General features: G+C 44.5%; 1 protein-coding gene across 3 annotated transcripts in view; it reads right to left on the minus strand.

Annotated features, from left to right (window-relative positions):
- Positions 1-15,004, minus strand: part of Fbxl4 (F box and leucine-rich-repeat gene 4) — a 47,679-nt gene that overhangs the window by 30,221 nt on the left and 2,454 nt on the right. For all 3 annotated transcript variants that reach the window (XM_084595359.1, XM_084595357.1, XM_084595358.1), the window contains exons 4-7: positions 14,428-14,520; positions 8,259-8,460; positions 7,464-7,534; positions 6,390-6,459 (exon numbers count right to left, since the gene is read on the minus strand). In XM_084595359.1, the coding sequence (XP_084451485.1) occupies positions 6,390-6,459; positions 7,464-7,534; positions 8,259-8,460; positions 14,428-14,520 (436 nt within the window). The remainder of the gene's footprint in view (positions 1-6,389; positions 6,460-7,463; positions 7,535-8,258; positions 8,461-14,427; positions 14,521-15,004) is intronic.

The following is a 15,004-nucleotide window of genomic DNA, read 5'->3' on the forward strand; positions in this document are numbered from 1 at the left end:
CGTCTTATTATGGATCGAGAATTCCTTTCTAACCGCTCTCAGTTTGTTCTCGTTAATGGACACAGTTCTAACCCTCTTCCAGTAACATCAGGCGTACCCCAAGGTTCTGTATTAGCTCCCCTCCTATTCCTAATCTATATAAACGACTTACCCTCAAACCTGGTTTGCAATGTTCGTCTGTTTGCCGATGATTGCGTTATTTACCGCACTATTTCCAACACCTCTGACCAATCACAGCTCCAAAACGACATTAACGCAATACATGCCTGGTGCGATGACTGGCTAATGTCGTTAATCCTAATAAATGTAAACTCGTATCTTTTCACCGCCGGCGTAACCCCCAAATTTTCACTTACTCGGTTGCTAACACTCCACTAGAATCTGCATGCTCATACAAGTACTTAGGCGTCACCTTGTGCCAGGATCTCTCCTGGCGCTCACATGTAACGAACATCGTCGCATCAGCTAACCGATCATTAGGTTTTTTGAAACGCCATTTACGGCACGCCCCTCAAAGTATTAAACTTCTCGCCTACCAATCGCTCATCCGACCTAAACTAGAATACGCATCTGCTATCTGGAGCCCGCAACAAGCATATCTCATCAGTTCACTAGAATCTGTCCAAAATCGCGCCACGAGGTTCATTCATTCTTCCTATTCATATGACATCAGTGTATCGTCACTTAAACGGCAATCAGGTTTATCAACTCTTGCCCATCGTCGTCGCATTGCTTCTCTTAATCTGTTCCATAAGTTTTTTTACAGCTCCCTCGGCCAACCACCCTACATCACACCGCCAGCTCGCATATCTCATCGCACCGGCCATCCACTAGTAGTCTCATGCCAGCGCGCCCGCACCGTCACTTTTTCTTCATCATTCTTTCTTCGCACTGCAAAAGACTGGAATGGCCTTTCCCACGATGTTGACGCCATCACCTGCCCATCAAGTTTTGTAAACAGTTTAAATATACACTTCATAAATACCATGTAGGCAATCATATTCAATCTATGTCTGTACTCCCACCCCTTATGTAATACCCCCAATGTGGGGTCTTTAAGGTAATAAAGTGAAGTGAAGTGAAGTAGTTTACTTCTGAATATTTTGCGAACTTCTTGACCAGGAATGGCGTTCGGCACAGTAAACCTCCTCCTTATCATCTTGCTTCAAATGGCAGTGCAAAGCGCTGTGTGCAGACAGTGAAAAGAGACCTCTACAGCAGATCCAGGACGTGCGACTTCCTGTGCATTTCTTAGTGCATTCTTGCAGCCTGATGCTGCAATTTTCACGGCAGGAAAATACAGCTTATTTGTTCTATGACACACAGGGTTCTCAATCTTCTTAGTATCTGTTGGCCTTCAATTAAGTTTTTGTAGCAGGAAAAATGGCATTTTGTAGCATTTTGTAGCCCTGGTAGCCCTCGTTGGGCTGTTGAACCAGGTACCTGGGGTAGTGATCACAGTCCTATCTTTATCTCTCTCACTCCTTCGCGGATATGTAAAATACGCCGTAGCGTACGAATAACATCATGGGACTCTGTACGCGCAGACAATCGCTTATCTAATTTCACCCCATCATCAGCATTGCCTACTCTCTCTGCTGTTCTTCCGTCCCACACGATTACCACCACTGTAAATGAAGACGAGCCAAACCCGGACATCCACCTCCTGAATCTTTGGGCTCTGCGTCGCCAGGCAGATCATTATGCTGCTCGTTACCCCAATGACCCATCGGCTATGCCCGCTCTTCACCGGGCTACCACGCGTGCGAGGCGGTATGAAAAGCGTCTAGGAAGGCAACGTTGGGCTTCATGGTGTGAGCGCCTGTCCTCCAAGCAGAGTAATCGACAACTTACGTGTTTCACGCCATGGAGCGCTCTTCTCAAGTTTCTGATTACACAGAGAGCATTCGCCTTGCGATGAATGTAGACGAGGACACATTTGCAAAACAGGCGGCCCGACAGTTTTTTCCCCACTATGATTCCACCTCAACTTCTCCACCTTGCTTACTGGTTACCGAACCCCCCAATGCGATTACTTCTGACCTAACCATGGCAGAGCTGCTGGCCTCCATTGAACGTCTCAAATCTAACTCTGCTCCCGGGCACGACAGCATACCTAACTCCTTATTCCGCAACTTGGAAGGGACTTCTTTGCAGGCCCTGCTTGATGCATTCAATGACGTGTGGCATTCTGGTGTCATGCTGGACGAGTGGAAGCATTCTATTGTTGTTCCAATACCGAAGTCAGGTCATCCTCCAGTATCTCTCTCGGCCCTTCGTCCAATTTCCCTGACGCCAACAATATGCAAGCTTTACGAAAACATTCTCGCCACTCGCTTATCGTGGTGGTTGGAATCCCATGATTGTTACCCAGAATCCCAAATTGGCTTCCGCCCGCAAATAGGAACAGAGGACGGTCTTTCTACTTTGGCTGCTGACGTGCTTCACCACTCCCCGCACAGTCATCTTGTTAGAACTGTGATCGCTACAGATATAACAAAGGCATATGATAACATCCTTCACTCAGCCATTCTTGCCCCCCTACAAACTCCTGGTCTTCCTCACAGGTTTCTCCTCGCCATTCATGCCTTTCTAACAAATAGAACATTCAGTGTGCGTGTCCATGGAAAGCCCTTTGGTCGCTTCCCCTCAAACAGAGGAGTGCCCCAGGGCTTTGTTCTCGCCCCTACATTACTTAATGTGGCCTTCATTCCACTTGTTCGAGCCCTAGAGGCCATCCCTTCTATACACGTGCTGACGTATGCCGATGATATAACCTTATGGTGCTGTCACCCAGATACGTCTGTCCATCAGGCGGCCCTCCAGCATGCGCTGGATGTACTGACATTTAGCCTCCCTCCTTTGGGCCTAACTCTTTCGCATACGAAATCCTGTTTCATTCGCATTGGAAATAAAGCTGGCTTACGGAAAGCTCCCACTATAAATTTTATGATAGATAATACTCCAATTCCTCAGGTACAAACCGTTCGCATTCTTGGTCTTCTCCTTCATTCCTCTGGGACTGGCACCCCGTGGCTGACAGCCATCCGTAAGACCGCTCACGCTACTTTGGGTCTCATTCGTCGCATAGCTATGCGCTCTGACGGCGCGCGTGCTCACACGGCCCGCCAGCTTGTTCGCTCTGTCCTCCAGCCACGTATAATATACCAGGCACAGTTTCAACGTCTCACCCGCAGACAGTGGGACTCCCTTGAGGCCATCAATTGTGAGGCTATGCGTGCAATAACATATCTTCCCCGCCTAACACCCATACCAGTACTTCAGGAGTATGCCCAGCTAAATGCGCTCACTGAACTCGTTGATCAGTGGATGGCAAACAGAGCTCGCAAACAGTCTTTACAACTACATCATTTAAAGACACTACCTCCATGGTCGTACTGCCAGCTCACGGACAATCACCCCACTGCTTCCCCGTCGGTATCATCCGCACATCTGCCTGAAGGGTGCATATTATATACCGATGCATCACATACTGCAGAGCGAGGAGTTACTTCTGTGTATAGTCCCTCTCATCCGCATCTCAACACTCACATGACATATACCGCGGATACGTGCACCACTCTGGCACTGGAACTTCCAAGCAATTTACAACGCCATACGTTCCCTTCCACCAGTTCCTACATTCAATGCAGTTCATCTTTACACAGACTCTCTCACTGCCCTTAAACAGCTTAAGGCCGTTCGACGCACATTCCAAATAACACAGTCCATACATTTGCTCTGTTCAAAGTACCCATGCCCTATTCGTATACACTGGATTCGCGGCCATGCTCGCGATCCACATAATATTCAAGCGGATGCTATGACGCATATAAACACATCAGGCGATCCACCACCTTCCCCTCTTCCCCCAGATCCGTTCCTGTCCCACGTTTCCGATTCGCAAGTTCTGTGCCAGCGAACACGCACTCTCATTCCTCCGTGTTCGCACCCTCTTCCCCGTAGTCTTACTCGGCAGGAGGAGGTGACAGTGCGCTGGATCCGGGCAGGGGCAGCTCTGACCCCATCTGTTCGACATCGATGGCGGGAAAAAGATCTACCAGTGACTGACAGGTGCCCTCACTGCGACACTCCGCCTGACGTCTGCGATGTGCGGCACTTGTTGTGGACGTGTCTATCAACGACTCACATTAGGCAATGGATAATGATAAAGGTGGGCCTGCGGTGGAATAGCGATAGTGATTATGAGAAATGGACAATCGCTATACTGCCAACCTTCTCGAATACATAAGTGCAACTGGACTTCACTCCTTCTTTTAACTTCCTATCTCCTGCATCCCAATCCCCCTTTCTCAACTTATGCCTTGTGCCAAACTTTTCGAAAAAAAAAAAAGTATTTGAGCTTTTGTAGCCTAAGAAAAAAGGTTTTGTAGCAAAATTTCAAATCTCGAGATACTTAAATAAAGAAGGCTTGTTTTATTTCTGAAACCCAATTGCTCAGATACGACAATAGCCATGCAAAAACAAGCTTCAAACTCAAATGCAGTCTAAAGTGCTGTTCAAAGCCACATATTTAAGCAAAGAGGAGGTTCTGCTAAAAACAAAGCCGTTTTTATTCAGCGGGAAGGCTTAACGAGATATGCAACTACACTATAAACATCGCAGCCTTGGAAAGAAGGTTGCTAGCTGTCTTGATATAAAAACTCTCTGTAGGAATTCAGAATTGCCGCTTCTTAAAACTGCCACTCTAAGGCACTATTTCTTCTCTTGCCACGAAGACTCCAGCTTGGACAGTGCCGCTGCGAGCCTTTCCTGTCCATTCTTCAGAAGGGCTTGTCCACTCTCAACGTCTGCAAAATGCTTAGACTTGACGCCTTTTGAGAAAAGCAGCTCAGCATTGGTGCTCATATTCCTGGCCAGCCTGATCTCTAGCTTTCTGTACCTCTTCCTGATTCTAAACTCTTTTCTGGGCGTCCTTACCTAGTACATTGGGGTAAAGTTTAGGAGCCTTTTTCCTTCAAGACCTATGCTGATTGGAGGGAAACGGGGAAGAATATTTTTCCAGGTCCTGGATGAAGATCTTTTTTCCCCTCGAGAGAGGTGCGCTGCTGGCGCTGCTCAGTCAAAGGTGCGATGCGCGGGGATGTAGAGTGAGTGCCGATTCCATGCGTTCACAATATTTGCTTTCGTTCTTTATTTTTTCCGGTGGTTTGGCGGGGTGGCTGGTTAATCAAAGCGACGTAAGGACTCGGAGTCGTAAGTCTGCTTTTTCGCAGCGCACTGCAGGGATTGTGCGTATGCTTTCGTCATTGTAATGAAAACATACTTACTGACTGTATGTGGGGCTGCAAATATATTGAGCACCTGCGCATGAGTTCTTTGCACATGCGCGCGATCACACACACGCAGTTTTGTAGTGGCAGAAAAAAAATAACTGTCCAGACTGACATTAACTTCTAAAGGGCGCATAATCGCTGATGTTTGCAATTAAGCTGTGAAATTATACAAGATGTTCCACATAAAGGGTTGAACTTAAGGTATAAAAGCGGTCAACAGAATCCAGTGCGTGCGCACAGAAACAGTCAAATCCTTAGCGCTCCCTCTGCTGCTACTCAGGCATCGCAGCCCATACCTCACTGATACGAAAACAACAACAACAAAAGGAAGCAAGCGAGCATACTGCTCCAGCTGTGCTTTGCAGAGGGCAGTTTCAAACTGTCACTCGTTTGAAACCATGCAGTCTGTTTTGGCCAGCCTGCTGGCACATCCTTTCCACACACACATGCACTCACACAAATTAAGCGAGCGCAGAGGGCAGCTTGAAGCCGTCATGCATTTGTACGTGCTTCGACCCTTCGACTGCCAGCCTCTCCTTTCACCCTTCCCGCGCAATGGACTTGATATCTTGCATCCCTCTCTCACTCTCTCCCAGTAGATGAAGAAAGAAAAAAGAAAAAAGGAAACAGTGGCAGGAAGCGAAGAAGTGGCGTAGACAAGCGTCAATTTTGTGTCACGTGACTGTCCGCCCAGGACCTGCAAAAATATTCTTCAGTCTTGCAGTGTTGTCAGCAGATGTCAGTTTTGGTTTCTCGACAGTTTGGTTTTGCTGTCAGCAGAGTTATTCGCGACTTTTGGTGCAGGCGAGGTGCAGAATTAGGCAAAAAATCGATTTTGTAGCAGCATGTAGCAGGATTTCTGATTTAGCACAGTTTAGTGCAATTGGCGCAGCAGTTCCACCACTGACACATTCAAAATGCCCTCCGTGCTGTACAACCCGTGATACAAGTACAAACCAATCACTTAAAAAAAAAAAAAAGAAGTAATAACGAGGGGCTGTGCATACAACAGGCAATACACACTTCCTAAAAAAAAAAAAAAAGAAGGACAGGAAAGAAAAAGAAATGCATGTATGCATTTTTTGCCATCACCTTTTCCCAGTATGGTTGAAGGTCCAGGCACTGGTAGAATATGCGATCATAGCACACCTTCCAAAAGAGTCTGGAAAAAAAAAATCCCATCCAAAGAAAAAGTGTTTACAAATTCCCAGTGGATGCATCAAGAAAGGAAAGTGGTCTCTGATAACGGACTACTATTGCTTATCTTACAGGCTATAGTTGAACAAAACTCGAGAACAGAGTGGCAAATACCGATCAAAGAAGGCCCTCCATCCAATGGCGTCGACCGAAATTGTTGCGGTTAATCTAGCTGGCAGGAGGAAGAAAAGGGAAGAAGACACGCCTTTGTTACCATGCCATGGCGCATACTGTTCGGTGTGGGGGTGCGGTATTGTAAAGGGGGGAGTCGGAGAGATGGTCAGTAGGGCCCATTCTCCATGGGACGGGGACAAAAGCCCGTTACATTCTCTTTATTGCCTTGTCTTCTCAGAAAAGACACAGAATGCTGTCCTCGAATATAGTGTTCACTACGAGTTCACGCTATGTGGTTAACCACCACGTTGCGGGAACTGGTTGACGCTACTGGATGGAGGGCCTCCTTTGACGAATATTTGCCGCTCCGTTCTTGAATTTTATTCGACTATAGTATGTAAAACCTACAGTGCAAAGGGAACCTTCAGTGTAATAACAACGCATAAAATATGGGCCAACACAAAAGCACCCTAATACTAAACGATGCCAAGCATTACAATAAGCAAGAGTTACAACATAATACAAAACCAGAAAGATGCTTATATTATTCAAAGAGCATGCATGTAATATTAATGTACATCAAAATAATGGCTGAGACAATAGCACCTCCCCACGTTAACAGGAGTAGCATGTGGTTAAACTTGCGGGAATGACAGTTACCCCTTTCCAAAAACTGATATGCATGTTCTGTCTCGCATGAAAATTTCAACATGAACTAAGCCGTATACACACCCACAATGCTATCTGGTGGTGTTGCCAGATGGGCTGACGCACAAAATTCATCAAGATGCATAAAGATACCAACTTCTGCTGACACCAAACAAAAAAGGCATTGCATGAACAACAAATACTTACTTACAGGTTCCAGATAGCCTACACAGCGACAGGAGATCGAGGTAGCCAAATATCTCAGTCAGGAGTTCACGCTGAAAAGGAGGAGCAATCATAAAGGTGACCAAGAGCTCTAAGAGCAAATAGCAACACCGACAGCAAGGAAAGAAAGCAGAAAGAACTTTTTAGAGGAGAAAAGGTTTTTTTTTTCAAAAAATGCTGCGTCAGAGAGTACCTCATTCAAGTTTCTGGGTTTAGAGCAACTGTGGAAAGAGAGCCTTTTAATTTAAATCAAATGCAAATATTGAGTGGCAAAATAATTGGCCAAACTAGACCATGAAACTTCACTCAAATAATTACAAAATCCTGCTCTCACACTTTTTCTTTTTTTCCTTCACTTACTTCCAACGACTACTATGCACATGCCTGTTCTGCACTGTCTCAGTGTTAGCTTTTGCACAGGTTATTGGATTAAATTTTGATTGACATTACTTGTGAAGTATGTTCCAACCTGTTTTGAAGATTGAGCAAGCTGTATCCGCAGGCTAGAATGAAGAGCGTGTAAGCTTGCCTGTTAGTGCTAACGTGCAGTAAATGTGTGGTTTCTATGGCACAACGAGATACAGCATTTGGGATTCAATATCGCGGAGCTTTATGCAAGCTATGAGAGATGGTGTAGTGAAGTGCTCCCTATAGATTCTGACCTTGAAATTTGATGAGCAGAATGCTTCTGCAATTGCAAAAAATCTCAATCTTTCGGCTTCCCTCAAGAAGAAAGGGTTTACATAGGCCTAAAAGGAACTCAAGGTGCCTACAAACCGGTAGTGAGTGGAACCCAGCTGTAGAAACGGGTGATGTTCCTTGCTGGCAACTCGGTGGCGGGTGGATTGCAGTAGCACTAGTATGCTCATAACACTCAGAATCGGGAGATTCCAACTGTTTGGGCTTCCCCGCAAGCACCACTGCATCGATCTGTGCATGATAGTCGAGGTGGGCATGATGGAACTCAAGCCGTAAAACTCTGAAAGAGAAAGAGTGCATACAGAGTATTGAATATTTGAGGGCCGGGATTTAAAAAAATCCTATGTGAAATTACTGCAATATTCGAGCTGAAATAACGTTTACAAAGTAGCAAAATATGGTCTACATTATTTGGTAAGTGATTTAACATCGGTACTTGCCTAGATTTTTCGGAATCGACGAAAAACTGCTCTTGGTGATGTGCACAATTTTCGCAGAAGAGAGTTGAAAAGCTGCTTGACATGGTGCGCCATCTGTCGAGCAGCAAGGCAAGCGCGCCAACTGGCAGGATGGCACTTACCTCGGTGCTCAACAGATGGCGCACCATGTCAAAGCAGCTTTTCGACTCTCTTCTGCGGAAATTGTGCACACCACCAAGAGCAGTTTTTCGTCAATTCCGGAAAATCTAGGCAAGCACCGATGTTGAATCACTTACCAAATAACGTAGACCATATTTTGCTACTTTGTGAACGTTATTTCAGCTCAAATGGGGTGGTAGATATTACATAGAAAATTTTTAAAACCCGGCCCTTAAATAGTCAAGACCCTGTAGACTGACATCCGTCTGTGAACACCAAGGAAAGCAGAACTGGCATAACTTCAAGATGAAAGCAAAGAGTAAGCCACGGCATGCTCAGCATTGAGAGATACGACACGTGGGACTTAACACCCCGTGACTGCATGTGGACTACAAGAGCCGCCGCAGCGGAAGCCTTTGGATTAACTTTGACCAGCTAAAGTTCCTTACGTGCGTTCAATCTGTCTATACTGAACCGTCAACTTAAACAATGGACATGACCACAGACACAAAACAAGAAGCTGTGCCGTTCTTTGCTTTTTGCAGAGTTCTCCAGTAACGGATATTCAGCAGAACTAGCCAAAATCAACATTTTGCACCTAAACCAACTCTGCTTAAACCTTGAAAAAAGAAAAGAGAAAAAGATCTGGTTGGTCGTTGACAGAACAAATGCCAGGAAACAGTGGAGAAAGGCAGGATTGCTTGAACACCCACATGTCTTTAATCAAAAAGTTCAGTGTTGTTTAAACTAATTGTTCTTGTTGTCCATCACCATGATTACCATTATCAGTCATATTCTGACTACAACTACTGCAGGGAAAAGGCCTCTTCTCTATTCCTCCTTAACCCTGTACTGTACCAGCTGCATCCACTTGAACCCCGTAAACTTCTTACCACTTAACTTTCAGCCGCCCCCAGGTACACTTGCCTTCTCTTGGAATCTGGTAAGTTACTCTTAAAGGTCAACTCCGGTGGTTTTTCCATCATTCTGTGTTTTTGGTGGAATTACATTCCTCGGCACGTCCTGACTCGAACACAAAAAAACGTGTTTCGAAATTCCAATTAGAAGTATTTTTAAAAAGAAAAAACAGCAAATCGAAACCGAAACTGCTTTTATGGCCAGAAACGACGTCCCAGGTGACGAAATGGTGACGTCACACTCAGTATTAGAGAAACACTCGTCAAGCGTTGGATGGTGAAAATAAGGTATGGAAATCATGAAGCATTGCATAACATGTCTGAGGTAGTTCAATATAAGCCTCACAATTTCATAATCATGCGGGAAGTGGACAGTAACGCCGGTATACTGTTTGTGACGTCAGAAGCTCAGTGTTGCCGGCAGAAATAGTCTCAACTTAAGCCATGAAAACAGCATGTTTTAAAGTCTTGTTGCGCGCGAACGGATTATTGTACGGCGCTCAAATTTTGTAGAATGCGTCAGGACGGAGAGGAGAATCTACAGTAAATTTTTTATTAGAATATTCGAATGTCAAAAAACCCCCGGAGTTGCCCTTTAATGACCACAGGTTATCTCGCCTTTGCATTACATTTTCTGCCCATGCTTATTTATTTTTTTTAACTAGAATGTCAGTTTGTTCCTTGACCCACTTTACTAGCTTCTTGTTTCTTTATGCCACACCTGTCATTTTTTTTTTCATAACTCTCTGTATTGCATTGTGCTCAACCTAAGTTGAACCTTTTTCGTTAGCTACCATGTTTTAGCCCCGTAAGCGAGCACCAATAAGATGCAACTTTTACATACTGTCCTCTTGAGGGATACCGGCAAGCTATTATTCGTGACCTCAGAGTACTTGCTAAATGTGCTGCGTCCCAATCCAACTCTTCGCGCTATCTCACTTTCTTGATCTGGATCTGCAGTTGCTACCTGTCCTAGGAAAACATAATCCCTTACCACTTCAAGCACCGCGCTACCGATCGTAAACTGCTGTTCCCCTCCGAAGCTGCTGTCTTACTTACATTTCCTGCATATTAATTTTCAGACTCATTTAAGTTTGCAAGCCACCAGGCACTAGGGCATTCGCACCCAACACCCGAATGTCATTGACTTGGTCCTTGTCTTCAAATTCTCTAAGCGGTTCCCTGCGTCGCCCTCACACCGGCCGTTCGTTCATTTCAAAACTAATCGAACAAATGCTGCTCGCAGATGACTGCCGAGCCATAAAGTAAAAACAGTACCAGCAGCAAAGGGCACTGAAATGAGAGTCGCGAATTGTGCTCCTTAGAATATTGTTTAGAGGCAGCTTATGGTCCTTTAAGGTCAGTGTCTCGAACATGCTCTAAGACAGCTTGTGGATGTTGAAAAGTGTAACTCACATGGAATGTGTACTGCCTCCTAAGAGTCCATCTGAACAGCCATGCTCCTAAACGATAATTAATTAGTTGGGTTTTTTGCCCTCCGCCGATGGACCGTGGAGCCCAGACACCATGTGTATCCGCAGTGTGAGCCACAGGTGGTGGAAGTGGCGCTTGACTGCGTTTTGTTTATTTGATCACCGTTGTTTGGGAATTGGCGTCTGTCTGCCATCCTCAAGGTTAAGAGATGAACGATTTCATGGAAGGTAAGCGGTGATCAGAAGTAAACAAGCTCGTGAACAATGGTGTGCCATTAACCCGTTCAGTTTTACAGAAACCCTTCTGACTGGCTCTAGTAAGCAAATTTCTGATTGGCTACTGAAAAGGTCTCAAGAATGCTGGGCAAACTGATTTAGGCAGATATTCTGGCCCCAAATAAAATGGGATGCTTGGACAAGAGCTCCTGGTGGAAAGTCACAGGTCAAGCTTTGTGCTGGGCATGCTCCGAAGGACGAGGAACCGCTACACCAGGTCAGGCAGGACACGGTCTCCTGAAAAGCAAATTCTAGCCAGACGTTCCTGATCATTTTGGATGGTAACGACTGTTCTGGTCAAAGTGTAAAAATTTGTAACTAGCTGTAAATTCAGCTGTACATTTGTGTAAGAAGCAAGTCCAGTCTTGTCGTCTTTCTGTAACAAGTCGCACCCTCCCCCCCCCCCCCCCCCCCCCCCCCAAACGGACCATGCCTCTACCGAAGGCCGGTATTGCAGAACTGCAATGGCAACAACCAGCAACGTCTAACTGACGCACTCTTCCGCTTTGCCTGCCTAGGTCATTAGTCACCATTTGAAATTTGACCCGAGTTACTCAGCAAGGCACTGTCATTAGCAAATCCAACAGGTATTCTCTATTATCTCTTATCCCTAAATGTTCCCAGCCCACGTCTTTCCGCGTAAGAAAGTGGTGAGCAGCCCTGGAGAGATTGTGTATCCTTGCTTAACACCCTTCCTGATTGGGATTTTATTACTTTATGGAGGTTTATGGTGAGTGTGCAGCTGCTATAGATATCTTCCAATACTTTCACATGCCGCTTGTCTACAGCCTGATTTTTCAGTGTTTGCATAACTGCTGATGACTAAGAAATGCTTTCCTTTAACTATATACAGAAATTACACCTTGCATATCTCTCTATCTAGTTTAGTGCTTTGATTATATTAGTAATTACTTTAGTAAATGTACTGAGCAAAATGTATATTGAGCTCATCGTTCTGTAATTTTTCAAGTACATACCGTCCCCTTTATAAATTAGGATAATGTTAGCGTTCTCCCAGGATTCCGGTACCCTCGATGCCAATAGGCATTGTGTATACAGGGTGGTCAGTCTTTCTAGCATGATCTCCCCACTGTCCTTAACTAGATCCTAACCCTGCACAGCTGCTTTCACTCGTTTCATCGCTGTTAAGCCATTCTTTATTTACCAGCAAATTGCCTGATGACTCTGCCCCACTGTCACTTTTATTATTGTTCCAATTACTTTGGCCTGCTGTATAGATTGGTGTAAAATTCCTCTGTAAAATTCACTATCTTATCCATTTTGGGAATGAGTGCATACATCAAATTTTTGTCTATGCCTAGTTTCCTCTGAACCAATTTTAGGCTAATGCAGTTCTTCAGAGCATGATCAATTTTCCCCATATTCTATTTTCTTATGTTGGTTACCTTATGCTTACTGATTAACTTTGACAGCTCTGCCAGTTCTATCCTGTCTGTTGAGTTGAAGGTTTTCATACTTTGATGTTTCTTCATGAGATATTTCGTCTCCTTATTCTACCGATATCACATCTAACCATCCAACCATCTACTTCTACTGTGCACATCGTAACGGCATCTCTCAAGTTACAGTTCCTTACTTCTACACTAAGGTTATCCTTTTGCAATATGTGTTTAGCAAATATCTGTTCAGCAGCAAGATCCTGAATGCCTTTTTTTTTCCTCTTACTGCTAACTTATTGATATGCCTGTTCCTTATTAGTACTACACCGCATTTCCTTTTCAAGTCTAGAGCAATTCAACGACCTGGCCATCCTATGGTCACTACACTGCACCTTTCTAATGTCTATCATGATGCCAGCGTAAGCACACAGTATAAAATTATTCCGTTTTCAGTCTCCTCATCTGACATCTTCCATTTACAGTTTATCCATTTACTGAAAAGCTTTTCATGAACCATAAATTATTTCGTTGTGCAAACTCTACTAATTACATCTTTGGTATTTCTACAGCCTATGCCATGGTCCCCCACTGCCTGGTCTCCAGCCTTCTCCTTTCCTACCTTGTCAATGAAGTCGCTTACTGGTACTACAGTTAACTGGATTTTTACCTTACCCTTTGCTGGTTCTACATCTTCAGTGAAGCTTGCTATTGTCTGGTCATCATGACTAAATGCAGGCATGTAGGCCTGTACCACCTTCAATTCAATATACCTGCCACCCTTTCCTTAGCTCTACAAACTTTATGTTGCCAGCTGTATGCTTGTTGGCCAGGAATCACCCACACAGTCCTCGTTTCTCCACTAAACCACAATAGCGCAGTATGTGCCTGCCCTTTTTCTCCACTATACCATGACAGCATAGTATGAGGCCGCCCTTTAGTCTTCTATATGCTTAATGTCTTTTTAACCTTCCTAAACCTTTGGACAGAATCTCTAAAACTAGGTTCCGCAAGCTGCTTTTATGGGTTCAGCGAGCTCTGACCAGACTACCCTTCCTTCCCCCTCTTCTTGTTACGTGTGGACTAGGTACAGGGGCCCAGTTCGTCTAAACCCATTTTAGAGCTTCACTTTTCAGAATGAGAGCTCTTATGCTATTTTTGCAAAAGTCATCGGGAGGGACAATTTGACTTTGAGGCCAGAAACTTTCAGTATGGTTCCAAGCAGGCTGCTTAACACTGTGTTGACCAATTACCCTAACAACCCTGACCTCTGACAAAAGCATAACCAAGCCTAACAGAGCTTTCGCTCTGTATCTAGGTTTAAAGGAGTTCAACCTCCATAATTTTCTTATCCTAGCTACTTCCTCAGTTTTGCGCCATCATGTGTAGGCATTTTCTGCAGCACAGACCTTGGCATTGCGACAAAGTATGGTATGTGTGTGGCGACCGAAGGCGTGGCTTCACTGAGCAAAGCTGAGACAGAGAACAGTACGCGTCTCAACTGAGGGTTTTTCTGGGCATTTAGATGAAATCGATGGCACTGGGGCTAAGTTCTATCGCTTCTAACCATGAACACAAATACGTCCTAAATTAGAAACAGTGACAAGGTATTCTCACTTGATGCTAGCCCAAAGCTTATGGCTCACCTGGTAGCAAATGTCTCTTCCGAAGGAAATGGTCTTGGCCATGCACAAGCTTCGGCACCTTTAGTAGGCTTTCCCACCCACAGCTCCTTCCATCTTTTAAAAGAAGAAAATTGAATACAGGACTGCCAACAATAATTATCTAGCTAGTTTTGATTACTGTTAACAACAAACACTGGAAACAGAAGTACATACTTTTGATTAACTTGTTCAAACAAAATTTTCCGTTCACACATGAGTGGTGAACCTATCAAAAGAAGCCAGCCGTGTTTAACAAAGCATACAAAAATTAAAACATAACTGTTAACAAGTTAACAAGTGTTACTGTTTGATGCTGAACCGCAGTCAAAAGGTAAACATTTCGCACTCAGACACAGTTGCTATTCTATCTAATTTCTTTCCCGCACCTGTAATGATTGGAATAACCTGTCTGCATCCCTAACAAGCATAACTGAAGAAGAAAAATTTAAATCCACGCTGTGAACTTTCTTTCTTTCCTAGTATTAAAACTTATTGTATGGTTATTTGCTTATCTTCATTGTATACTGTGTTGCTTACTATATTTCGTTATTTTTTACAC

This window comes from Amblyomma maculatum, chromosome 2, assembly GCF_055883805.1.
Source record: "Amblyomma maculatum isolate TAMU_Amacu chromosome 2, ASM5588380v1, whole genome shotgun sequence".
Classification (NCBI taxonomy): domain Eukaryota; kingdom Metazoa; phylum Arthropoda; class Arachnida; order Ixodida; family Ixodidae; genus Amblyomma; species Amblyomma maculatum.